This window comes from Myotis davidii, unplaced genomic scaffold, assembly GCF_000327345.1.
Source record: "Myotis davidii unplaced genomic scaffold, ASM32734v1 scaffold118, whole genome shotgun sequence".
NCBI lineage: Eukaryota > Metazoa > Chordata > Mammalia > Chiroptera > Vespertilionidae > Myotis > Myotis davidii.
In genome coordinates this window covers 1080090-1106757 of record NW_006290441.1, presented here as the reverse complement: position 1 = coordinate 1106757, position 26668 = coordinate 1080090, and the positions used below count along the sequence as shown (strand labels likewise).

General features: G+C 50.0%; 1 protein-coding gene across 2 annotated transcripts in view; it reads right to left on the bottom strand.

Moving 5' to 3' along the window:
* The window catches only part of GALNT18 (polypeptide N-acetylgalactosaminyltransferase 18), a 305682-nt gene that overhangs the window by 16643 nt on the left and 262371 nt on the right, over positions 1-26668 (bottom strand). For both annotated transcript variants that reach the window (XM_006763460.2, XM_015563712.1), the window contains 2 exons: positions 24776-24913; positions 20219-20314 (listed from right to left, as the gene is read on the bottom strand). In XM_006763460.2, the coding sequence (XP_006763523.1) occupies positions 20219-20314; positions 24776-24913 (234 nt within the window). The remainder of the gene's footprint in view (positions 1-20218; positions 20315-24775; positions 24914-26668) is intronic.

Below are 26668 nucleotides of genomic sequence, written 5' to 3'. Positions count from 1 at the left end.
GGTGCTCAGCGCACAGCTATTTCTCTCCTTGGATTGAATGCACCGTGCTCTCTCGGGACAGAGTGTAGCTCTGAATCAGCTGGCATGCCAGGACCCAGGTTTCCTGAGGCTCAGAAGCAAGGCAAGGACAGCCAGGGAGCCAGTCACTACCCGCCTCTCCCCCACCCCTGTCCTTCGGGCCAGGCTCTGGTCTCCAGGGCAGGCTCCACAGACACAGCAGCCGCCCAGGCAATAGCTGAAATCAGTTCTACCCACTTAGTGGCTCTGCAGCACTTGGGGGAGATACCTGAGAGACGCGTGCACTTACTACCTGCACGGCTGTCATCAGAGCTGCTTATTGCTCCAGCGTCTGGGAAAATCATAACAGAAACAGACAGCTGTTATTTAAAAAGCCAACAATGAAGTGCATCCTGAGTGGTGCAACCGGGAAACAGGCGGATCACAGGGAGAATCGGCAGAGGATTCGCTCAGGGCGTCACCGGGATGCCTCAGGCACCCAGCCAGCGGTGGACTGAATCTCTCATAAAAGGGGGGAAATAGTTCAGTGCAGATGCCCCACAGTAGCCCCCACAGGCCCAGCAGGTGCTGCTGTGTTTTCGGAGCCTGGAAGGTGCTGTGAAGAAACGATTCAGAACTGTGGTTGTCAACGGGGGCAGTTTTGCCCATCAGGGGGATCTGATGATGCCTGGAGACATTTTTGACTGTCCCGGTGGGGGCGGGGGTGGTGGGCGGCTGCTACTGGCATCGAGTGGGTGGAGGCAGGGCTACTGCACAACATCCGACAATGCACAGATCGGCCCTCACAGCCGAGAGTTACTGAGTCTGAAATGTCAGTAGTGCTGAGCTTGAGAAGCCCTGCCTTACACTGCTAACAATAAAAGCGGAAACATTTAGCTCCTACTATGAGTCAGATATAACACAATTATGTGCTTTATCCCGGGGAATCCTAATAATAACTACAGGAGATGGGTGCTACTGTTACCTGCATCCTGTAGATGAGGACACTGAGGCACAGTGGAATTAAGGAACCTGTCCAGTGTCGCACAGGCGGAGGACAATAGCAGAGATTGAAACGAGGCCATGTGACTCCAGAGCCACGCGTGACCTCTCACCTCATTTGCCTCCCTTGTTCAGGTCCCTCCCGGTCTAGCCCGGCAGGCTGGAGCGAAAGAGGCTGGGAGGCTGGCTTGGAAGCTTCAGAGATCCCTTTGAGCCATGCGGGGGCCTGCGCTGAGGGAGCAGCAGTGGGCCGGAGGGGACTTGGACTAAAAGGCCCATAACACTAGGCGGTACGAAGTGCTAAGAGCAGCATCCTTCCTGTAACTCACGTCAGAGGCGGAGGGAGGGTGTTACCCTGCCTGTGGATATTTTACAGACCCCTGGGCAGGAAAACCACATCCCCAACCCCACAGCTCCCCCTCCACTGTAAATGATTGATTCAGCGCCTTCTCCACACAGCCCATCCCGTTTGGCAGGCCTACAAACCCAGCTCTGCCTTTCATTCTGTTGCTCACAAGAGAAAGAGAAAAGCCACAGGCAAGGTGAAAGAACAAACACCCAGAGGCATTTTCCTCTCCCTCAGGCTGGGAGCAGAAGTGATGACTAATAGCTAAGCAGGACAGCCAGCCAGTAGCCCACAGTGGGCTCCCCAGCCCCAACTTCAATGCACACTTCTGCCCTCGGGGCCTCAGAGCCAAGCCAGGCACAGACCCCCAGGGTTGGGGTTCCTCAGCATCCCTCCTCCTTCTGGCAGAGACTGAGGTATGGCCTTGCACAGGAATCTCCCCTCACGTGTATCAAACATCACCTCAGTGCCAGACTCTGCCACTGGAGAATGCAAGGGAGTGGATGTTGGAAATGGGAAGTTAAAGCCATTCATCTGAGTGTTTACAAACTCCATTGGTGGAGTATAAGCTAACCAACGTATACTAAGCCTTAACGCTCCCTCCTGGGTGAAGGCCTCATGTTTTAGAGCAGCGCTTTTCACAGTCATGCAGCGGAGGTGAAAACTAGTCGTGTGAAGGAGACTTAGAGGAGCCTAGGGAGGAATGTAGAAATAGCCCGTAGGACCCCCTGGGTTCCAAGCCTCCCTCTCACTGTGGGGGGACAGCTGGATCCCCTATTTATTTTTATGACTCTAATGAGGGTGGCCAACAGGTTGGGATGCGCCAACAGGTTGGGAAGCACCAACAGGTTAGGAGAATGGTTCTCAAAATGTGGCCTGTATCACCTGGGGACTTGTTAGGAATGTACATTGTGCACCCATCCCCACAGACCTACTGAATCAGAAACTCTGAGAGTCCAGGGATCTGTGCTTTAACAGGCCCTCCAGGTAAGTCTGACGGAGAGGAACACCTGGGAACCGCCGGTCCAGGAGCAAGGTGGCCTGCTGGAGTAGAGAAGGTGGGTTTCTGAGTCAGGTGGGTCTCCACCCTGTCTTCCCGCCTGGGAGCCACGCTGGGCCTTGGTTTCCTGGTCTGTAAGGAGCAGTGAGGACTGATATACTGACAGCTCCTAGCCTGGCCACAGGAGCTGCAGGGCAAGCACAAGGCAGCAGGGACAGGGGTGCTCACAGGAGGGTAGAGAAGACCCAGCGGAGAGGGTTCAGCGGGGTGATTGGGCCTGGTCCCAGGTATGACTGGCCAGGAGGCCTGTGGATAAGGAATCATGGAAATAGCAGGCAGGGTGCGGGCACAGTGACCGAGGGCATGGTGGTGGTGGGGGGGGTGGTGGTGGAGCACAGCCTTGCTTATTAAATTTCATTAGTGTGGTGGCTGTGACACCCTATTATGTGCTAGCAATGGGCTCTTCGTCCTCTTTACCAAGAATGAGCTACTGCTGGCCCCCTGCAGTCAGGGCGGGCTGATTTAGGGGCTTGGTTTCTGGTCACTGACCCCTGGACACAGAGGTTAGCTATCATGCTGAGGGCCACAGGGCACTGATGCTAAATCAGGAATGAAGGGGCGTTATTTCCCAAATGATCCATGTTCACTAACTACAGAACCAGGTGGATACAGGGACTGGAAACATTGCTAAACCTGCTTGATGTAACTATGAAGGAGCAGAAAGGTGGAACCAGGCCCTAGCTCAGCGCTCCGCCCTTACACCCCCCATGAGCCCACTTCCCTGGTCGGGGAATAGATGAGGCTAAGCACCAGGCTTGGGAGAGAGGTTTATAACTGGCACTCAGCCCATGGTCAGTGGTGGATCCACTTTAATTCAGCAAACACTCCTTTGTGCCCTCCAGGGTGCAGCCTGAGCTGGACATTGGGGTGCAGAGAGGAGCCAGACATGCCCTCCCTGGAGGAGCTCTCGGCGTGGTGGGAGACAGTCCTGCAGAGGGTGAGGGACCAGCCTTAGAGCCAGGCTTAGGGCAGACTATGGGGGTGGAAAGACAGGGTGTAGGGGTGATGTGGGGAGAAGAGTTTGGACAGCACCCTCTGGAAGCGGGAGCTGTGACTTCAGTTGTGACTGTCCCTCCTCTCATCACCACATCTGAGAGGCTCTCAGAGTCTTTTGAGTCAAAGGGTCTTGGAAAGTCTAACTTTTGTTTAAGGGCCTCTGAAAGTGTCTAGCTTTTGTTTACAAGATAAGGGAATACCTCACTCACTCACATACCAGTGTGCTTTCTTCAGGGGGTGAAAGCTAGTGAGGCTGGGGGTTCACACAGGCTTGGAAAGCCCTGGGGAGAGGGTGAGTAGTAAACCTCAGCCAGCATTAGGGTATAAGCGGAGAGGATGAGGACTGCAGAGAAAGCTCCAGTTATGGGGAGATAACGTGGTTCAGGGGCCCTGGCCTGGGATCACTGGCTGAGCCCTGTTTTCCTGCAGCCTCCTGTGTCTCTCTTTAGGGGGCAGTGCTTCCCAACTGTCCCCGCCTGGGCCTTAGCCCTCATCCAGGCTCTGCAGCAGCATCTGCCCCTCCCCATTCCTCCTGCTCTTGGCCTGCTCTCCGAAAGATCAGCCTGGCTGCCTGACACAGGTGCTTGTCCTGGTAGCTCTCTCCAGCAGAGCCCTCTGCCAAGCCACGGCTACTCCAGAGGGACATGTGCCGCCAAGGGAGGTCGCAGAGGAGGCCCAACCCCAGTGATGGCCAAGGTGGTGGGTCGGGGCCCAGCTGCTGAGAACTGGCCTCATCACGGGGAAGAAGGTGTGCACCGATGGGTGCTGCTGTCGGACAAGATGAGAGGGTGCCGACCAGGGACTGGGACAAGCAGCTGTGAGGTCATTGCACTTGGCCTTCGATGTTTAACAACACCCATCCCCTCCAAGGATGGCTCTGACCAAGGGTGGGCCCCAAATAGTCTGTATTCTGTGACTCTAGACGCCCACTGGTGAGAGTGGAGCTGTAAGAGGCCAAGGCTCTCACCTCCCAGGAATTTCTAACATGAAATCAAGAGAGATGAGACGAGGCCGCTCTGCAGCTCAGCCATGTCCAGCTGGACAAGGTCCATGAGCTTTCATGCTGAGGCAGCTGGAGCTGACCCCCTCCTGCCTGCACCAGCCAACCCTCCCTTTGAGTCTACAAAAGGCATCGCCCCAGGTTTCCTCTTTGTTTTTAGCATAAGCTGCCCACGTTTATTTCAGTTCTTCTGGTTGTTAACCCCTCCCCTGAAATGACACATTCATTTCAGTTCCCCAGTTTGTCAGGAACTTATCTTCAAGAAACCTCAAACACCTGCCATCTGCCGCTGGGTCCCCTTTGGGCCCCGATGTTGGAAGGTGCTGCTTGAAGCCCTTCAGAGCTGCCTGCTTGTCTGCCGCCAGCTGGGTCTACTCCCTGACAAACAGCGAAGACGTAGCACATCGAGTGCACGGAGGAAAACGTGCTCTGACATCCCTCTTTTCCAAACACAACAGGCTGCCAAGCCTGCATCGATGTGACAGAGCAGGCTCCCTGACTGATCTGGGATTGATCCTCCTGTCCCAGGAGGCCCCTTCTGTGCTCCCCTCCCGACTGAGCTATTGCACGTCCCACATCCCCTCGTCGCTGGTGTGAGACTTGGCACGTGGCTGTCACTATGATATGTGAGTGGGAGAGACAGGTGTCGTTTCCAATCAGAAGCTTTAAGAGCTCTCATGTGAACGACGGTTGGCCTGGCAGTGTCCCAGATGGGGGCTGCGCCTTTGGTCCCCGAAAAAGAGGAGACACAGTGCTGAAGCTGGGCCATCTGAGCATGAAGCATGAGGAAGAAATAAGCTTCACTTGTTTTAAGCCACTGCGATTTAGGGATCATCAGTCTAAGCAGAATGATGAAGAAATTGATTCTAGATGAGGCATGGTGCCAAACCTCACACTGTGGGGCTTTGACTTTGGGGCTAGAATGTGGGTGATGAGGCACTAACTCTGAACGCTGGAAAGGTGGTGACCTCTTTTATGCAGGAGGAAAACCGTTGGCAAAACTGTTGCCTGCAACAACTCGGGAGGCTGACAGCATGGCAAACGAGCTGGACTTTCGATGACGAGCGTGCCTTTGGGACTGTCAGCCGCTTTGACAAGGCGCTTCAAGAGGAAGATAACGCGGGGAAACACTTGGACACGTCGCCTGACTCAGAAGTGTTTGTTGTTATAAGCCACTTGGACTTTGAGGTCGTCTGTTACTGGAACATAATGGAGCCTGAACTGACTGGCCATTTAGCTATGCTCCCTCACCAAATAATACACAAAACAGAACCACAGAATGGGATGTGTGCTCTTAAGGAAAAGTATGAGGGAACTGGGAACTGCATGCCAAGGGGACTTGACCTTGTGGGGGCAGAGGGAAGGGGGTTGATTCAAGAGACTGACTCTGGATCTAAATTGCCTAATTCAAGTCCTCACCCTCAGTCATTTGCTGTGTGACTAGGGACAGCTACTTAGCCATTCATGCTCTCAATGTTCTCTTCTATAAAAGCAGGAGACAGTAATGGTCCCTACCTCACAGGGCTGTTAGGGAATCATACAGACTTAGTGGTGGTTAGTGTTAGCTTAGTATGTTCTTTTGATACTGGTCACTGCCCACTAGGCTCCAGGTTCCAGAGGGAAGGGACCATGCTTATCTGGCTCACTATTGTATATACTATCTAACCCACTGCTTCATGCATACATATACTCAAAATGTATTGGTTGATTAAATGAATGTGTTAACAAGCTATACCAGGGACACTGAACTTCAGCTCAGAAGCCCCTCCCTGGTACCTGTTTCATACCTCTTACTCCAAGGCTCCTCTACACTTCTCTCTGCCCAAGGTTTGGACCAGTGTTTTCGGCACCACCCTCCAGAGAGCCCTGAGGATTAACAGCTTGGATAGAACAAGATCCTCTCTGCTGCACAAGATTTTTAATATTTACCTCCAGGACACAGTCTGTGCCAGGTCTAAGCCCGTGAGCAGTGAGGGGGCTCAATGGCTTGCTGGCACATCACAACTGTTTTTCTGCACTGAATTAAGAAGAGCTTAGCCTGGCCAGCGTGGCTCAGTGGTTGAGATCAACCCATGAACCAAGAGATCACCTGTTCGATTCCCTGTCAGGGCACATGCTGGGGTTTCAGGCTCAATCCCCAGTAGGCGGAGTGCTGGAGGCAGTTGATCAATGTTTCTCTTTCAGCAATGTTTCTATCTCTCTATCCTCTCCCTTCCCCTCTCTCTAAAATCAATAAAAACATTTTTTTCTTAAAAGAAGAGCTTAGAATGTTCCCAGGGTGTGTGTGCGCATGTGTGGGTATGTGTTTAACCGAGATTTTAACATAAGCTTGATGGGGCTCTGGACTCACCAGCAATCTCAGTGAGCAGAAAGATGGGGAAAGAACTTGGTAATAACCCTACAGGTTAAGATCCAGCAGGGAGAAGTTAGCCCAGGAAAACAGACTTCATGGGGATGAAATATTGGCACGTGATTTTAATTTGTAAATTTTTTTTGCCTGTTTCCAGATCACCTCTAGTTCCATCTCTCTCTTCTCCAAGAAAAGGGTCCAGCTCATGTCTTTATGGATGTCATGGACTCAAAGCAATGCCAGATGGCTGCGCTGTGACAGAGAAAGTGTTAGAAAACTAAAGGACATTCTTTTTAGGGATTCCTTTTCTTGCCATACCACAAGGAAGGTGCTCAATAAATATGTTTGGGTGAATGAATGAATGAATGAATGAGCGAGTAAATGAAATAATACAACGTGAATGTAATAGCACATTATGATAGATTATAAAAATGGCCCCAGAGTTCCCCATCCTTGCACGCAAACCACTTTGCAATGTAGTTCCTCCTTTCAAAGGATCTACTCTCTGTCCTCTGAGTCTGGGCTTGGCCATCTGACTTACTTTGGTCAATGGCAACATTTCCACAGCAAATGCGACACAGCAGAGACCTGGAAAGCACTCACGCAGTAGCACTGGCCCTTTCTCGCTGCCCTTAGAAACCCCGCTCACACCATCATGGGAAGCAGCCTGGGCGAGCCTGTCGGGTGGTGAAGCCCCAGGAAGTTCCCTCATTGGGGGTGACAGCCGGCCTCCGGAAGCCACTCAACGCTGACCAGCAGTGGCTACCGATGCCTGAGCCAGCCCAGCTGAGACTGGCAGAGGGAAGGGTCAGCCCAGCCCAGATTGCTGATGCGTAGACTCTTGAGCTAAATAAATGCATGTGTTGTAAGTCACTAAATTTGGGGGATAGCTCGGCATGTAGCAAACGTGTGCTGTTGCAGGTGGCTTATTTCACAGGTGTGCTTGTAAAATATAAGGTACAGGGTGTAGGGGCTCAGCAAATTGCTACTCCCCCCCACTTCCTGATTGAAGAAAATAACATAAATAATTATAATAATGATAATATTTCCCACATAATGAGCTATACCTAAATGCCAGGGAGGCTAAGTGCTTTATAAATACACTTATTTAATCCTCAAAATAACCCTAAATAAGTGGGGTAATATGATCTGCCTTTTTAGATGAGAAAACAGAGTTAGGTAGATGTAAATGATTGGGTAGCAAGTGGCAGAGCTACACAGAGATGCGGTTCCCCTAACTGGATTCTGCCACCTCTTTTCTCCCAACCTCCCAGTTCCCATGGGCCCTATGCGTGTACATAACATTTGATTTTTGTTGTCTTTACGGGGCTCTTGCAGCCTCTCCGAACTCCTGATAGGCTTTGCTCTTCCCCTGGCTCATCTTCCCTTGCTTGCCCTCTCTCATGAGCCTTCCCTTGAGTCTTCTGAAATTGCCTATCAAACTCACAGTCTCTTTCAAGGACAGCCCTTTCTCACCAAAAGGGACTCCTCCTGTCCCCGCCGAAATGGCTCTTCCTGGAGGACACTGCCACTTTTGTGTGTCTTGAAACTGCTGGCTCAGCAACCGGGGACAAGAACTGGAGCCGACACTCTCCTCTCCATGCAGCACCCCTACTCCACTTCAGCTCCTCCATCCCCATATACAAATACCCCCTCCTTAAGCCTCTGAGGTCAGACACCACCACACTCTGCCCACTCTGTTCTTCTCAACCAGTGCGTCCACCAAGGTCTTTGGCGTCAGGCTCAGAGCATCCTTTACATTCCACTGGGCAATACTTCAGGGTCGCAGACAATGAACGACCTAACCTGCACCGTGGCCTCTGTGCCAGGGAGGGACACCGTAGCCAGCCACCTGCAGACCCCAGCTCAGTGCCTGGCCCCCCACTTCCTGATTGAAGAAAATAACATAAATAATTATAATAATGATAATATTTCCCACATAATGAGCTATACCTAAATGCCAGGGAGGCTAAGTGCTTTATAAATACACTTATTTAATCCTCAAAATAACCCTAAATAAGTGGGGTAATATGATCTGCCTTTTTAGATGAGAAAACAGAGTTAGGTAGATGTAAATGATTGGGTAGCAAGTGGCAGAGCTGGGAACTGAACTCAGGTCATCTGGCTCCAAACCAAGCTCTCAACTACTACAGCACTTCGCTTATTACTAAAGAAAGAAAGGACCCACCCCTTCTCCCTGCGCCCCCAGCCTGAAGAGCTCTTCCCACGCTGCCTTTACTCCACACATCCTGTGATTCCTTTAAGGTCCATGTGCAGTGCTTCCTCCAGGAAGGCCTCCCTGACCTCTCAAAGTCACTGTGACCCAGACTCTTTTCTCCTTGGCAGCAGGGACTCTGTTCCCTTCCCCTGGCAGAGTGGAGCTTCCAGAGCCCTGCTGATCCTGGGCTGAATGCAGTGTGACACGATGGGGAAGCAGTTCAATTGTGAGGACAAAATGAGCTTTGGAAGGGGTTGCTTTGTCCTGAGCACAAAAGCTGGGAAGCGCGGGTGATTGCAATGGCCATCGTACACAGAGATGCGGTTCCCCTAACTGGATTCTGCCACCTCTTTTCTCCCAACCTCCCAGTTCCCATGGGCCCTATGCGTGTACATAACATTTGATTTTTGTTGTCTTTACGGGGCTCTTGCAGCCTCTCCGAACTCCTGATAGGCTTTGCTCTTCCCCTGGCTCATCTTCCCTTGCTTGCCCTCTCTCATGAGCCTTCCCTTGAGTCTTCTGAAATTGCCTATCAAACTCACAGTCTCTTTCAAGGACAGCCCTTTCTCACCAAAAGGGACTCCTCCTGTCCCCGCCGAAATGGCTCTTCCTGGAGGACACTGCCACTTTTGTGTGTCTTGAAACTGCTGGCTCAGCAACCGGGGACAAGAACTGGAGCCGACACTCTCCTCTCCATGCAGCACCCCTACTCCACTTCAGCTCCTCCATCCCCATATACAAATACCCCCTCCTTAAGCCTCTGAGGTCAGACACCACCACACTCTGCCCACTCTGTTCTTCTCAACCAGTGCGTCCACCAAGGTCTTTGGCGTCAGGCTCAGAGCATCCTTTACATTCCACTGGGCAATACTTCAGGGTCGCAGACAATGAACGACCTAACCTGCACCGTGGCCTCTGTGCCAGGGAGGGACACTGTAGCCACCCACCTGCAGACCCCAGCTCTCAGTGCCTGGAACTGCTGGGCCCCTGAAGTTCCATCCTTCATTCCCTACTTTCGCCCAACTACCTATGAACCTTGCCTGCTTACTCCCTTGCTTCCCAAATGCCTGCTATCAAAGGCCTTTGGAATAAACCGTTCCCTGGATCGCTCACCAAGAAAATCATGAAACTGGGTAAGTCAGACCCACCACAAACTCCTGGTTTTCAGCTTTGTCTGGGCCCCTCCACACCACCTCCTTTCAGCCTGCACAGCCTCTGTGTCCATTCCCTTCAGTGGGTTTCTAAAGCTTCTCTCCTCAGACATAACAGATCCCTCAGGCTCTACTTGCAAGGCAGCCCGGAAACCAGTTCCTCCGAACCTCCCTCCATCCTGCCCAGGCCTCGGAGGCAGAAGGTCCCACTGGGCTTGGACCGCATCCTCTCCTGTCCTTGCCCCGGTTCCTACCCCCAGAATGTCGTTTCATTCTCTCCCCGACCTCCTTCGCTACTGAGTTCTTTCTCTCGGCTTCAAAACATGCTCCCTGATTGCTCTCCTTGAAAAGCAAATCTGATCACACTTTCTATCAACTCTGAACCCCTCCCAATGGTCAGCCCCTTTCTCTATCCCTTCATTGTAAACTCTGGGGAGGGGGTGGGAAAGAGGAGTCTACACTCACTGACCCCACTTCCTCACTCACCTCCCTGGATGGAAGTGCTCTTGCTACCCCATCTTCCCAGACATTCCACAACCACCACACATATCATGGGTGAACCTTGCCACCCTAGGGCCCCCGGAGGGACTGAGATGGGGAAGACAGGCTCAGTCCATTTTATGACCACTTAAAAGGCTTTACTTTTCCATGAATTTACTCAGTCCTTATCCAACATGCATTTATTAAGCATCTATAATGCCCCAGACAAATGTGATTCAATGACTTCTGAACAGTCCAGAATATTCCGAGGAGCTCAAGATACTGCAGAGACGTAAATGTGTTCTGTAGCCCAGTTCTACAAGAATTAAGACCAGCATGTCCTTTTTCCTGCAGAAAAAATGTTATAAAATTTTCTTTTTAAGTGTATCCTTCACCCGAGCCAACCTCCCCTCCCACACGTGTTCCTGCATTTAATGGTGTATTTTTGAGCAAGAAAAGAAATAAAGCTGTTCTGGTGATTGATTTAGAGGGCCCAGCACTGCTAAAATTTCCAGTCTTACACAGTGCTAACCTCAAGGACTCTATAAGGTGCTATGCTGGCAGGACTGACGCGCAGCGAGAAACAGATTTCAGCAGCCGGGGCAGAGGCAGTGTGGTGACAATGGAGTTAGGTGGGAAAATCAAATCTAACAATCCATTTATGCCCATCATATATTCTGAACACATCTACTTAGGAACTCTCTTGAAATAAACAAGCACATCCTTAAGGGCCCTGATAGAAACATCATTCAGACTTCCCACCCCAGGCCACCAGCCATTCCCAAATCCCAGATCCTGTTTCTTAGGTGCCTTCGTTGTCACATTCTCAGCGAGGGGTGGTCCCACCTCCTCCGGGGCACCTTTGGAAATGCATGGGGATGTGTGGGTCCCACATGGACACTACAGCTGGTCAGGGTCCAGGGATGCTAAACCCCCGCAGTGAGTAGGACAGTCCCACACAATGAAGAACTGCCCCACCTTACATGTCACTGACTCCCTAGGAAGAAACAGCAGCAAGAGGCAGTGAATAGCACAGCCCTCTTCTCGAGGGGCTGTGCTGTGTGCTGCGGAGCCTCCTCGTAGACTTTGGGGAAACCTTCCCACTTCCTGCTCCAAGTAGATAAAAGAGGAGGTGCCTTGGTGGGGGCGGGCACTGTACCTGCGCTATTCAAGAGAGGCCTCTCTCTTAAGACACAATGCTTACCACGTATACTCTGCCATGGGCTCACTGCTGTTACAGTGCTGGCAACTGTGAGTACACTTACTGGTACATTTGTACATACAATATAAGAGCTGGGATACAGGAATCAGACAGGTGTAGAGATCTGAGAACAGCAAGTGAGAGCGTCTTGATGAGGGATCAGAAGAGACTGCCCATGGAAGTGGGCTGAGACCTGCAGGATAAGAAGAGGAGGGAAGGGGGCGCTTTGGGTCTGATACACTGGCCCTGGAATGCGGAGACAGATGTCTTCCAATGGGGAGATGGTTGCCCCAGTTCCTCTGAGGTGGGGTTGGGAGGGGAATCCCCAAAGGTAAGAGGCACGTGCAGAACACCCTCGTGAATCACGGGAGAGCTGACCCGCCAGTGCTCTGTGTCCTGGCCCAGGGTGGATGACAAAGGCAGTGTCGATGGGGAAGTATTTTTCAAATCTCCTTCAGCCCAGCCTCGGGGATCTGCCATAAGATCTTTCAGAGAAAAGACTGCAAATTAGACTTAGCTTTCCTTTAGGTCCTAAGAAGAGCATGCCTGGTGGTTGGCTAAATCAGCTACACCCTCCCCCGATCTCGCACTGAAGGCTTTGTCCATCCAGCAAGCATGCTCTGACCCCTCCTAGGGGCCCAGCCCTCATCACTTCCCCACTGCGTGGCTTATTGTCCCTCTCTGTCCAGAGAATGTCCTGGGCGCAGAGGCCACGGAATTAATGACACCAGGGAGGCAGCCGGAGCCATGGCTTTGAGCATGGGCTCTGCCATCAGGCAACCAGGTTCTCCCACTTGGTAAGTTTGTGGCACTGAGCAAGTTATCTAAGGTCCCCGAGGCCCAGTTTTCTCCCCTGTCCACGTGGGTAAGAGCAGTGGCCACTTCCCAGGGCTGCTGAGAGTATTCATTGAAGCCTTTAGAAAGATGCTTAGGAACAGGAAGAAAATAAGTGTAAGCTGTTGTATTATTATCTTCCGGCAGACTAGCAAGGTCTCAAAAAAGGGTGAGAGACTGCCCTCATTAGAACAAGAAACTAACATTGCTGAGCCCAATGCTGTGCCAGGCTTGGTGCTAGGCACATGTGGGTGAGTCACTTTACTTAAGTCTCAGCATCTAGGTCATCTTCCTGACTAGGAAGTGGAGACCCAGAGAGGTGGAGTAAGTAGTCAGAGAGAACAGAGCTAAGTCAAGTTCTAAATTCAGCTCCCCTGCCACTGGCTCAGGGGCCTGTCTCCATGTCCACCGCGGCCTGAGAGCAAAGCTCTCCAAAGAATGGTGGGTGGAGGGCTTGCCTCCCTCTGGGTGGTGAGCGGGGCCATCTTCCCCAGTGTTGGCCAACTGTGGCGCTGCTAACGACAGCCTCTTCCCAGCCTGTGGGAGCTTCATAAAAGTCAGGCAAATCTCATCGCTTACCACTCTAATTGCGGAGTTTGGACGTGAAGTGAATGAAGAACATATCATGTGGAATGAATACCAAATGAGGCGGCTCCTTTTTTTTAGCCCTGATGCTGGGGGAGCAGCCCGGAGTTCACCATCACTCGGCGAAAGAGATTACCACTGCAGCACCAACACCTGTGTGCCCAACACATCTGTCCACTCCCTCCTCGAGCACCTGCACTCCACGCTGAGTGATGCACTGGGGCCACTGGCTCTGCTCCATGTGCAGCCTCCAGAAGGGACATGGAAATGGGGTGCTTTCCAAAAGCTGGTGAGAAATTACCTGGGTGCTCACCCCATCCAGAGCTGGACCAGCCCCAGGCTGATGACCACAGGCAGGTGAGTGGGTGTCAGTGATGGAGAGGGAGCCCTGTGATGGTTACCTGGGCCACGCCCTGTGGAAGTAGCCAGAATCTCCGGGAGGCAGTGCTGGGAGAGAAAGCACAGGTGGTCGGCCTGCCCTTTCCAGCCTCGAGCTCCTCCACCCAGGAGAGGATGCTCTTGGGTGTGACACCGTCACACCTGCCATCCGTCATGTTCTAGGCACCTAGGTCTGCAGCCACCACCTGTTAGGAGTGGGGACTTGGGTGCACCTTTGTGTCTTTGAGCCAACATCGTTATAGTGGGAATAAGCTGGCAATGTGGTTTGAAGATGAAATGAATTGACACATGGAAGGTGTCTAGGGAGACTGACAGACACAATAATTATATATACACACATATATGTTATACGAATGTGATGCATATTAGTAACCAAAAAGTAACATTTACTCTGCAGTACATTTTGTTTTAAATTGCAGGTATTTAGGGTCAAGAGAAATGAAGTATCCTGTCCCACGTGACACAGCTAATATGAGGCAGGGCAGGGTTTGCACCCAAGCAGCCTCCAAGAGCCCAGCACAGGCTAGTTCATGTTCTGTCCACAGGGCCGTAGGGAAGGAGTGAGACTGCAGGCCTCGGTAATGAAACAATACATTCACTCGTCATTTACTGACGAGCAGACAGATATGAGTGAGTTCCTGAGCCCCGGGATGCAGGCAGGACGCAGCAGGCACCTGGTCTCCATCGACGCCTCAAAGGGCTGTAAGGAGGAAGGGAGCCACTTCAGCCCTGGGGGTCTTGGGTCAGGGTGGGGGAGGCATGACTGCAGGTGGTCAGCCTTATTCATCCCAGCCTCGAGCATCGCTCTTACTCACCCTCGGAGAGGCTGCCCTTAGAGTGACATAATAACACGTGTCATTGTGTTCTAGGCCCTGGGCTAAGAGTTGTTACATTCAGACCAGCAGAGCCCTCACGATAATTCAGTGAAGAGTATGTTGTTGGCCTGAGTTCACAGATTAAAACATACTGGCCACTAGTGAGATTAAATCGCTTGTCCCAATCACATGTGTGGTATGGGCAGAATGGGGTTAGGTCCCAGCCTTGCCTGACCCCGAGCTGGTGAGTGCACTGTCACTGCCCTAGATCCTCTGGAGTAGAAACTGCCCCTCAGACACCCTGTCTGCACTGTGAAAGTGGAAATGCCGTCAGGAGGAGCTAAGTGACCGCTGCCCAGGGGGAGGGCAGAGAGCAGGGCTGGGGCTGGGCAACCACTGCATCACCCAGAGGCACCCCTCGCTCTGCATCCTGAGGGGACAATGGCCCCTAGGAATGATGGGAGCCTATAGCTCAGTAAATAAAGAGCCCAGTAAATTAAGAGATCCAAGTAACTCTATCTGGATTAGTCCCCAATAGTACAGGCTTGGAGGGCACCCGCCAAATTTTCAGGGCTGGTTGAGGCTCCCCTCAAACTGTATCCCAGTCAGGGCCCTGCACTAACTTTCGTCAGCAGGCACCAGGGCAATACAGCCCCACACAAGGAGTTGTGGAGGGCACAATTTCATCCCATCAGAGCCAAGAAGTAAATTCAGAGAGATTTTATAAAACCTCACAGATACTCTAATTTATCCTATATAATAAAAGCATGATATGCAAATCGACCGAATGGCCAAACAGTGGAATGACCATCTGGACGACTGTCCAGATGACCATCCGGGACCACGCTATGACACCCACTGGTGCCAGGCCAGCTAAGGCGGGTGTGATGTAATTGGTTGGGGGCCCACCATCGCCCCATGATCACCCTGCAGAGGGAGGCCCAAGCCACTGACTGGCAGGTTGTGGTGGGTGGGCAGGGCCTCCCTCTGTGAGGGAAGCCTGGGTCCTGGGTGCTGGCAGCAGGAGGGGCGCTGGTGTAAGCAGCCAGGAGAACAAAGGCCTATTCTTGCATGAATTTCTTGCATCGGGCCTTTAGTTTATAAATAAAAGTCACAGGAAGTGGGGAAAGCTCCCAAAGGCTACAAGAAAGGGGCTGGCGATTTAAATTCTTGGCCCACAAAGTAAAGTCTTTTCAATTGTCTCTGAGATGTAACTTGAAAGATCTGAAGGTTCAAGTAGAACCCATGAGAGACCTCTGACGGTCCATGCACGGCTGCCGGATAATTGCCAAGTAGGGGAGGGGTGATGGCGGCATTATGACCCCACATGGGAATGGCAGTTTCTACAGAGTAGCAGACAAAGAAGTAAGCAAGTTCATTCAGTCACCTCTCTCTCTCTCTCTCTCTCTCTCTCTCTCTCTCTCTCTCTCTCTCTCTCCAAGTAAGAACTTTAACAAATGAAAAAGAAAAGAAAAAAAATTCCACAAAGCAAAGGTACCAAAGTCCATCTACAATTCCACACTTTTCTTACTTTTATTAAACATACTACCTGAGCTAACGTGGATAAAAACAGAATACTTCTTTCAACTCAGCTCTCATCTCTATCCCTTGAGTCAAAAAGCACTGCCTGAAGCAGAAACGTGGCAGCATCCGTATTCCAGAAACTTTACAAGAAACTCAAGTCCTTTTCATCTTCTTTCTTCGACAGCCAAGAATTCACCTTCCCCTAGGAAAAGCACTGTCTCTCTCCCTGAGTCGTTTACAGTCCAGAAGATTCTGGCAGAAAGAAGGAGAGGAGCCCCCAGACACTGTCTTCTCCCACAATCTCTCCTTTGAAGGGCTGAGAAGGTGGTTTGGGGCAGTAGGTTGCAAGTGGTTGCACTGTACAAACTTTAATGATCTCAGGACTTGCCTCCCTCTCCAGACCAGGGGCCTGGGCAAAGCTGCCTTTGTCACAATTCTTGGCATAAAATAATACTCAGGGCATGTTTCTTGAAAGAGCAAATGAATGAATGAGTGACTGATTGAATAGAGAGGCTGTGGGGAGACCCCATTATTATATTTTTCCCAGCAAAAATTTTCCAGCTATTACATTAATTAGGACTAATATTCTCAGTTATTTTGGAGACTGCTTAAAATTTGCTGCTAATTTAAATAAAATGGCTATGTTTACTCATTAACTAATTAGCACGCTTTCCATCAGCTTCCTCTCACCAATTTGGTGAGTTACGCCCTTCTCCTACCAGGGCCTTCCCTGAGATCTGGGTATATCACAACAATATCAGAGGGAGCTTTTTAAACAAAATTTAAGCAGAATTTCTCAAAGGGTTTAGACACAGATGAGAACTCTGCCCCAGGTCCCTAATGTCTTTGGGCCCTGTGGTGGGCCATGTGACAAGTTGCTCTAAAAAAAAAAAATTCCTATCACTAGACCAATTTATTCTTCAGGGGAAATGAAAACTGGAAGTCAAAATATAGGCATCCTTCCTAGTCCTGTCTGTGCCAGGAACTGGGTGGTGTGACCTCAGGCAGGTCAGTTCACATCCCCAGATGCCATTATCTTGTTTTCTTACTTGTCAGAGGTAGACTTAATTTAGAAAATACTTAAAGTCATGTGCAGAGACCAGGCTTTTTGGGCCTGCAGGAACCCATAACTTCCCACATTCTCTGCTGTTAAGCATGGCCACGTGACGAGCTCTGTGAGAGGTCGTAGGAAGCACTTCTCAGCCAGGGCATGAAAGCCAGGTTTCCAGTCACAGTCTTCTAATCTGGGGGTGCTGTGCATTGAATCGTGTACCCCCAAATTTCCTATGTGGAAGTCCTAACCCTCTACCTTCAAATGTGATCTTATTTGGAAACAGGGTTGTTGAGACGTCATTGGTTAAGGCGAGGTCATACTGGTGTAGGGTAAGCCCCTAATCAGTGTGACTGGCATCCTTATGAAAGGAATTTGGACACAGACATGCTCACAAGGAGAACAGCACCATGTGAAGTTGGAGTGATGCTGCCACAAGCCAAGGAACTCCCAGAGAGTGGAACAGAAACTTCCCTGAGTGCCTTTAGAGCAGTGGTTCTCAACCTTCCTAATGCCACGACCCTTTAATACAGTTCCCCATGTTGTGGTGACTCCCAACCATAAAATTATTTTCGTTGCTACTTCATAACTGTAATGTTGCTACTGTTATGAATCGTAATGTAAATATCTGATATGCAGGATGTATTTTCATTGTTATAAATTGGACATCATTAAAGCATAGTGATTAATCACAAAAACAATATGTAATTATATGTGTTTTCCGATGGTCTTAGGCAACACCTGTGAAAGGGTTGTTCGACCCCCAAAGGGGTCGCGACCCACAGGTTGAGAACCTCTGCTTTAGAGGGACATGGCCCTAATGACACCTTGATCTTGGACTTCTGGCCTCTGGCACCATGAGACAATACATTTCTGTTGTTCAAGCCACCCAGTCTGTAGTCCTTTGCTACAAATGTTCTAGGAAATAATACAGGGGGTGGAGGAACTCTGGCCAGAACACACAGCCCATCTCCAGGATGACCCAGAACTCTGGCTTTCCCAGCTCACTAGGCAGTCTAGATTCAACAAATTCCTGTCGCAGCAGAGTTCCTGTACCTCCCTGGGAAGTGTGTCTGATTTGAGGTTGGTTTTAAGCCTTCTTACCTCTGGGCACTGACAGCTGTGCACCTAGGCTGTGGGCCAGGTGGGAGAGGGCAATAGGACCCAGTGTTCCCTGTGAGGCCCAGTTACATGAGCTGCTGTGGCTTTGAGGAAGCGGGAGGGGGACCAAGCCTTTGAGACTTGCTATAGCTCACATCAAGATGCTGATTTACAAAGCATCAAGGACAGGCAGCTCCCCATATTCCTCACAAGCATAGGACAAATTCACAGATTCCCAGACCAAGTGAAGTTCAGAAGGAAAGAATTCAAGGTCAGCAGATTGTCAGAGATGGTGGAGCTGGGCCTGGAGGTGGCCAGTCCAGCTTCCTTGTTTGCTGACAAGGAGACAGGCCCAGATACAAGGAATCAGCAATGCTGGAAATTAAAATCGTTGTTACTTTTGGGTGGAGGTACTGACCAAGAGGAGGAAGGAAGAAGCCCAGTGGGAAGATGAGCTTCATCTGGGTGGTGACTGCACAGTGTCTACAAATGTAGAGATTCATTGAGCTGTACACTTTGCAGTTGAGAGTAAAATTATATTTCAATAAGAGAGTAAAGCAAAATAAAGGCCCAGAGACAGGTGAGGTGACAATAGGAATGGTGCCTGCTCACAACTGAACAGCTCCATGGTCCCATCTTACAGACTCGAACAAGTCCAACAGCCTTCCTTCATCCAGTCTTACTGTCTCTAGCTCAAACTGGCAGTGTCTCTGCTTATATAACCTCACCTCTATCTCTGGCTTCTGCTGCTGCAATGGCTGATTAAGTCCATGAGTCCCACCCATGATCTCTTAATCAAATGGTTGTTCAGTCATACTTTCAGTGTTCTCTTCAGGACAAGTTTTTTTCTTCTTCTCCTTCTCCTTCTCCTCCTCCTCCTCCTCCTCCTCTTCCTCCTCCTTCTCCTTTTTTTTAAGTATTGATAGGCTGAGAATTTTCCAAATCTTCAAGTTAAAGTTAAATGATGTCATAAAGGTAGAGCCCTGATCTGATAGGGCTCACTCGTTTTCTCTCTCTCCTTGCCATGTGCGGACATACTGACAAGGTGACCATCTGCAGGCCAGGAAGAGAGTTTCTGTACGCTATGTTACATGTTGATAGATATAAGGTTTGCATAAAAATAGCCACCCATTATTAACGTCACACCTCTGTAATAATGAAGAATGAGCTGCCATATTGTATGGTGTGGGCACAGTGTGACATGCTGACCTGGGACTGACCAGTGATATCATAGCAGCTGAGCAACAAAACAGAAGATAACCATGGTGGAGATAACCATGGACAATTGTGGGGAAGTCCCACTACATTACATTGAGTGACACATCATTATATCCTTTAGTTATGTATTAAGGAAGGTACAACTCTTTTAAATACTAACTTGTAATTACACAAATATACATATCTTCTATACTAAGATATCTTTTTTTAAATCATTGTGCACTTCTGGAAGATATGTAAACTTAGAAAATGTCAAGTAGGAACAGTTAGCCTATGGAGCTCTCCATCAATGATTGTTCATTGCACTTTGTTGAATAAACCATTTCTTTTGCCTGTGTCCTTGACATCCTCTCTGGGTAGCTGAAGCCATAAATGGGGAACTTTTCAGGGATAACTTGTTTTCCTGGTAGCTGCTTTTCCCTCTCCACCAGAAGAATGTCCTAAGTGCTAGAAGGGGTCTCATGGCTATACATTTTGGCCCCAGCTGTGATCTACTAAAGGACACAGCTGGAGGCTATGCAATGGCCCTCTGAAGGGACTTGCAGGTGCCAGGAGTTTGGGGAAGTCTTGGGTTTCCTCCTGCCAGGGCAGGGCATGGCTGCCAGGACCAGGACTGTGATTTACCCATCTCTTCCAGGGGAGGCAGGTGCCCCTCTGGAAAGGTATCATCTTCATTCTCCATAACAGAAGACCCTGGCATCCCAGCATCTGCTCTCTGCCTCCTTCCAGGTAAGGCAGGCACGACTCTCACTTTTTGCTCATCGGGACACCTTCTAGTGAAAAGCCCCAAGTCCCGGGGTCCAGGATACCCAAGACAGAGTTTAACTATCCTTCCCCCCAGACACACATGCACACTCCGGTGCAGTGCGGGGAGCTCTCAGAGCACTCACCTGGGGCGTCATTCCGTGGCAGATATACACAATGGGAACGTTCTCTGTGTCTGGACCCTGATCGAGACACAAATCGGTCTTCAGAGAGTTCTGCAGCTGAACACCAGGGCAGGGGCGGCCACACCAAAGAGAAAGGAACAGATAAACAAATACATTAGATCAGGAGAAACAAGCTTTCTGCTGACACAGGCTCCATTTCCATAATTAGCCCAAAGTCCCTTGAATACTATGGAAACCAACAAGCACTTTTGCTTTGCACAAAGGTGCTGAGGTTAAGACCAGCCCCTTTGTCTCACAGTGCCAGAGGCCAGAAGTCCAAGCATTTACATTAAGCATTCACATGTTAAAGAGTAAGCTGTGTCTGGGGAGCTGAGTCATCTAGGTAAAAAGAAAAGATCCACCTGCAAGTACACATTCAAGAGGGTGCTAGGCTGTTCCCCTCCATCTACCCAAAAGGAGCACCATGGCCTTCAGAGGTCTCTGAATAGGCCTCTGTTTTTACTCTTCAGGGTTGGGGGAAGTGGGCAACATGCTAGCTGTTTTGGGGACCTGGGACCAGCCCCTCACTGCCCAGCATATCCAGCAGTGATTTGACCAGGCCCCAGTGGAGGCCCAGTTGATGAGAGTTCTCCACGGTGGGGGATTTGGCAGGTGAATAAGAGAGAAGAGGGCCAGGTGGGAGCAGGAGAAGAGAGGTCACCCTTACCCTCACCTACAAGCACAAGACAACAGGACAAATGTGGTGGCCACTAGGATTATAAGGCCACTTAGACTGGGCGTGGGGCAGCTGTTGGGTCACGTGTAAGCAGAGAAATCCAGCTGTGATCAAGGAGGAGATGAAGCATGAGGCAGACAGAATTAGAGACAGATCATCCTGCTACTGTTGTGGTTTCATGGCTTCCCAGCTCGAGTGCCCGCATCCAGCTGTTCTTCAGCTCCCGTGTCCATAAGAGAGTGTGTGGCATCTTTACCCACCTTAACTTGAGCTAGTTTAAATAGCTTTTCTCAGCAACCAAAGCAGTGTGTTTAGAACAGGAGGCTAGAAATTGACATCCAGAGGGAGACCAGGACAATGGATCACAGGTGGGTCATCTATTGGGGAAGGCTAGCGCAGGCAGTGGCTGAGCTTTGGTAATCCTGACAGGTTGTGGCAGGAGTTCAATGACCCTGAGTCAGGGATGTGAAATAGATCAGAACCAGAGGTGCATGTGTGGTCTATGCATACCCTGTTCTCGACAGGGACAAGGAACAGAGTCAAATTATTTTCTCTTGAGCTTCCTTTCTTTACTGGGTGACAGCAATCTCAAACTCCTGGTTTGGAGGTTCTGAAGAAATATGGACATGTGCCAGCTCCCTAGGCAGGGCCCCAGGAGTGTCTGTGCAGCAGATCCTCACGATAAACCAACTACTTGGCTGGCCTGTGCGGGAGGAGCATAGCAAACACTCTGGACTTCTCCCGCAGCCCAGGGACTGGGGGGTGTCACACCTGAAGCCCAGCACTGGAACCATTAGTGAGACCTGCTAACTGCGCCTACAAAGAGAATGGTCCAGAGACCCTTGATGTCAGACTTGTTCTTCCTGGGATCTTAACGTCAGCCTCTGAGTGAGGGGGTGGGTGATGCCCTTGATAAAGTCCACATTGGCTATGCCATCACTCTCCCATTAGCAGGTGGCCTGCTGACACAGTTGGAGAGACAGACTGGGATGGAATCCTGGCTCCAGCTGTGTGGCCTTGGATAATGCAACATAACTCCTGGGAAATCAATTTTTATGACTGCATCTACGTGCTGTGTGCTACATGCATTATCCCACCTAATCCTCAAAACAAGGAAGTGTGGATAAGTCAGAAGCTCTGCCTCACCTCTCTGTCTGCAATGCTACTCCCACTGTGTGGATGCCCTGCTTTGGTCTTCTCTTTGCCTGACTAAATCCTCTTCTTCCTTTGCTTCTCAGCTTCTCTGTCACTCTGGGAGCCTTTCCTAGCCCAGGCTGTGTGCCAGGCTGTGGCTCCATGTTTCCTCAGCTCCTCCACCTGTCTGACCGGAATTTTCCCACTGGCCAGCTCTGGTACACAGTAGACAGTAAATACATGTACAATGAATGAATGATTGAAATGTACAAGTAAATGGCATTTCTAAATGAATGGCATTATAGTTGGACAAGTGGCAGAGCTGGAGTCTGTCTGTCTCTGAAATCCAAGGTCTTTCCATCAGGTAAATGGCGACAATCCTGGGACTGTGAAAGATGCCCCAGGAAATGGTCTAAGGTTTTGCATATTGTGGAGTGATTAAGTAGCAAAACCCACATTCAGAAGCTGGGCATGTCTGTTTCCAGGTGCTACTCCATCTCTACTGTCAGCACCAGAGATGGAATTAATCCAAAGCCACTCTGTCTCCCAGGGGAGCTCAATGATCCAGGGGAAACCCAGGCCCATACAACGGGTCCACAGGCCCTTCAGCCTGCAGGAGTCATTAATGGGACCGATTAGTGGATTAATGGCCTGGTTTATATAGACTTGATACTGGCCCAACTGACAGTCCCAGGGGCTTATTTGACCTGAGCAAGGTAGTTTAGGCATGGGCTGGAGGGAAAAAGGAATGAGAAACTCTACGTCTGAAAAGACACTTGGCCTCTCCACTTCAGAATAAAAATAATCACCAGGAAGAGCATTTCAGCCCCAGCAAATCCTTTTGTTCTTGTGGTTGCATCTTGCCTCACCCATCTTCACCCTATTGCCCTCACTGAGGGTTCATTATGCTCCTTGACAAGCAAGTGTATCTTTGCTCATGTCAGAGCCCAGCCTCTGGAGGAGGCAGGAGTGGAGGGAGGCTGGCAGGGTCCTAAACAGTGTCTGGCAGATGAGCATGCAGGGGTCAGAAACCTCCGTCAGCCCTAAGGATTGGGTGTGGCATCCAGAGGGCTCCATGGTCAACCTGCTGTATGTGTTTGTAAGAGAGGACCCTTTTGCTTGGAAGACAAGAATGGCCCTGGCCAAGACCCAGAGAGGCACACACCTCCCCTGTTACTGCTTTCCCTGCATCTTTGGCTGAGTTTGGCTACTACTGTTTGGTCTGGCTCACAGAGGTTTTGGGCTAATCGTTTTTCTTAAGTTATATTTGCCTAACTGTCTTTTTCGGATGGGGTCCAACAATAGCCAAGCAGCACCTGCAACTTAGTATGGGCAGTGTGGGAGCACCAGTAGCAACTGTGTCCTCAGAATAGTTCTGGGGAGGGAGGCAGGGCTAATGGGCACCTCATAGTCCAATGTGTTTCCATGGTGATGACAGGATCTGGAGTCTCAGGTAACTGCTAGACAGCACCTGCTGAGTTTTCTGACATTGGAATTATAACAGCCTGAGAGTGGAGAGGCAAGAGGCCCGTGGGCGGTTCTCTGAGGACATGCCAACCATGCCCATGGCAACTCTTGTGGGAGGATCTGTCCTCCTCTTACAGGCTGGTCCCCAGGACAACAGAGACCCTGCAGGAGGTGGGAAGAGGAATTCCTGGGATCTCAGCTCTGTTTCTGTAAGAATCCAAGGATGTTAGATTGGGAGGCCCAGAGCACACTGAGGCCAATTCTTCCACAACGATTCTTCCCCTTCCAGGCGCATGCTGTGCCCATTATGTTTCTGCTGAGGCAGCCCTTGAACTTAGCTCTGACAACAGGTCATCAAAGGGAGAGGCCTTAGTTTACCTTCAACTTTCCATCCTGGGATATCAGAGAGGTCTGAGGGGACACTCTTCAAAGGGAGGAATTGAGGTGATATAAGCAGCTGATGTTTTAGACTCAGTGTTATTGATTACCTGTATAAATATGGGCAAGTCACTTTGCCTCTATGTTTCCTCATCTTAACACAAGGTGAGGTAGGTAGCACTTAACTATCAGTAGAAAAACTTTATGTGTTTGTTCAGTCAACAAAAGTCAGATGAGATAGCCCAAAATCAATCAGGTATCACTTAAAATGCCATAAGAATTTTATGGTCCTGGGGATATTGGAAGAATAGTATTTTAAACTTAGATAGAAAATACATTTATATATCTTAGACTTTCTTTTACCCCTTTACTGTATGAAAAATCGAGGCCCATAAACATTAAGACACTTGCCTAGGAACCAGGTCAAGACTGGAACCAGGTCTGCCTGTGCTCTGCCCCTCCATCTTGCCGCCTCCAACAGGGGGACCAATCAATGAGCAGTACTAAAACATCCCTCAAAATACAGCAAACTCAAGGTTATATTTCCCAGAACTCCTTTCAGGAGGCTTTGTGTGTGAGTGGAGTCATGGAGGCACCCACTCCTGGGGAACAACGGGTGTTTGTCATGTGGCCTTGGGATCTTAACCTAACTGCAGGTTTTTATTTTATCAAGTGGAATATGCATGTTTGGACCAGAGCTGAATTGCATAGGCCTAGCAGAAGCGACTAAGTGCCTCTTCTAAGGGACTGGGGAGGTTTGGGCGAGGAAAGCAAAGGCTGCAACGCAACTCTAGAAACCAGCATCTCTCTGGTCTTGTTCTCTGTCTGTGACTGAATGGAACCCCAAGGGGCTGGCTCCTTACCACCCCGTAGGCGATGATGTCTGAGTACATCCTCATCTCTGGGTACACGCTGACCAGGTACCACCGGAAGGTCTTGCACTGCAGCTGCTTCCTCAGAGCCTTCCTTGCAGTAATGTCCCCGATGTCGATTCCTGAGTCCTACATGGGGTGCAAACGCAGAGATGCAGCCACCACCAGGGCACGCTTCTCCCCAGTCCTCCCCCACCAGAATTCCTGGAGACTGTCTAATGAAGGGAACTCAACTCCAACTTCCCTACAGGTAACTAACTCATAGGCATCCCCACCTGGACTATGAAACGAGGTCTCAACATTGATGGGTACTGTCATCAAAGGCCTTTGGAAATAACGATAGCAAATTCTTACATTTTCAACTAAAACAACAACAACAGAAACCTGTAATCTGGCTGTAGGTGAAAAAAGTGGGAGGAATATAGTCTGTAAAGGGTTTTTCCTACCTCAAGAGAGAGCTGAGAGATTGAGTTGTGGGGGGAGAGGGAGGTGGAAGGAAAAGGATTAAAGATGGGATAGTGCTAATTCTAATACTCTTCCTAATGGTCATCACAATGAGGCTGGTATAACAATGTGCTAGGCTCTGTTCTATATGAATCAGACATATATGTTTATACCTTTTTATTAGATTTCTTTATATTTATGCATATTGTTCCATTTAAATCCATGAAGTAGCACTATCTAATCCTCATTTTACAGACAAGGAGTTAAGTCAAAGTGACCTCTTTAGTGACTTGCTGAAGTCCCACCATTAATAAATGGAGCTGTGAGTTGCGTACTTTTAACCTTTTCCTGTGAATCTGCAAGGGGCTGCCCTTCTGCCTCCTGAGGCCAAGTCCCAGTGAGAGAAGCAGACTCTCTCCTTAAGCTGGGGGTCTTAGCATAGACAGCACCTGTGTCCCACACTTCCCAGGTAGGTCAGAAAGGTGGTCCCTGAGCCACCACGGTGCAGCAGCAAGGGGTGGTATTGGAGGCATGAATGTGTCCTTGAGGGAGGGGGAGAGAGAAGCCCCATGTTTCTTGTGGTCATAGCACCAAGTAGAGAGACAGCACAGAGTGTCCCTGAGCCCCACACCAGCTGTTGAACAGGGCACAGAGTTGGCTGAAACAGAGCTGATGCCATAGCAGAGAATGGAGACTTGGTGGCAACTCAGAGATGGCACGATGGAGCCAGGAACCTTGGCATCTCATTACACAGCAGCCCAGAGTATTGGAGATGGAGGAGGATGAGGACCACAGCTCTCCCACTGGCACTGTGGCCCACATGGTGGCTGTGTGAATGCTGGGTCTGGATCAGCTCAGGGGCTCAGCAACTGGAGTTGGAATGACAGTGAAACAGACAGAGTTTAAGTCTGACATATCTGAGAAAAATCACAAAGACGGCTGCTGCAGGTGTCTGAACATGATCCTAACAAGCTTTTGACATCAGACAATGGCGGGGGTGAGGGTAGGGGGGTGGTCCAGTGAAAACAAAATGTAAATATAAAAGAATTCCATTTATTTTTGCCCAACAGAATGCAGGTAACATAAAAATGTGAACCTGCTGCAGCCTGAGGGTTTGAGACCCAGTGTCCTAGGGAGTAATTTCAGCGAAGACCTGTCTTTTGAGTACTTCTCGGTGGGTGACTGCTCTATAATTTGTCTAGTCTCCTCTCCTGACGGCTACGTGGCCTCTCTGCTGGACCCTGGCTCCCGTGGTCAGGAGACATGTTCGGCTTATCTCTGTGCCCCTGGCCTAGACATCACCTGAACTACACTAATGAGCCGGAGTGGAGACAGTGGTTATGAAGTGAACACAGCAACTGGCACTAAATGTAACCCCACCCCAAGGCGCCTGTGAGGTACTGACCCTTTAAACTTGTCTGCACTTTATCCTTATATCGC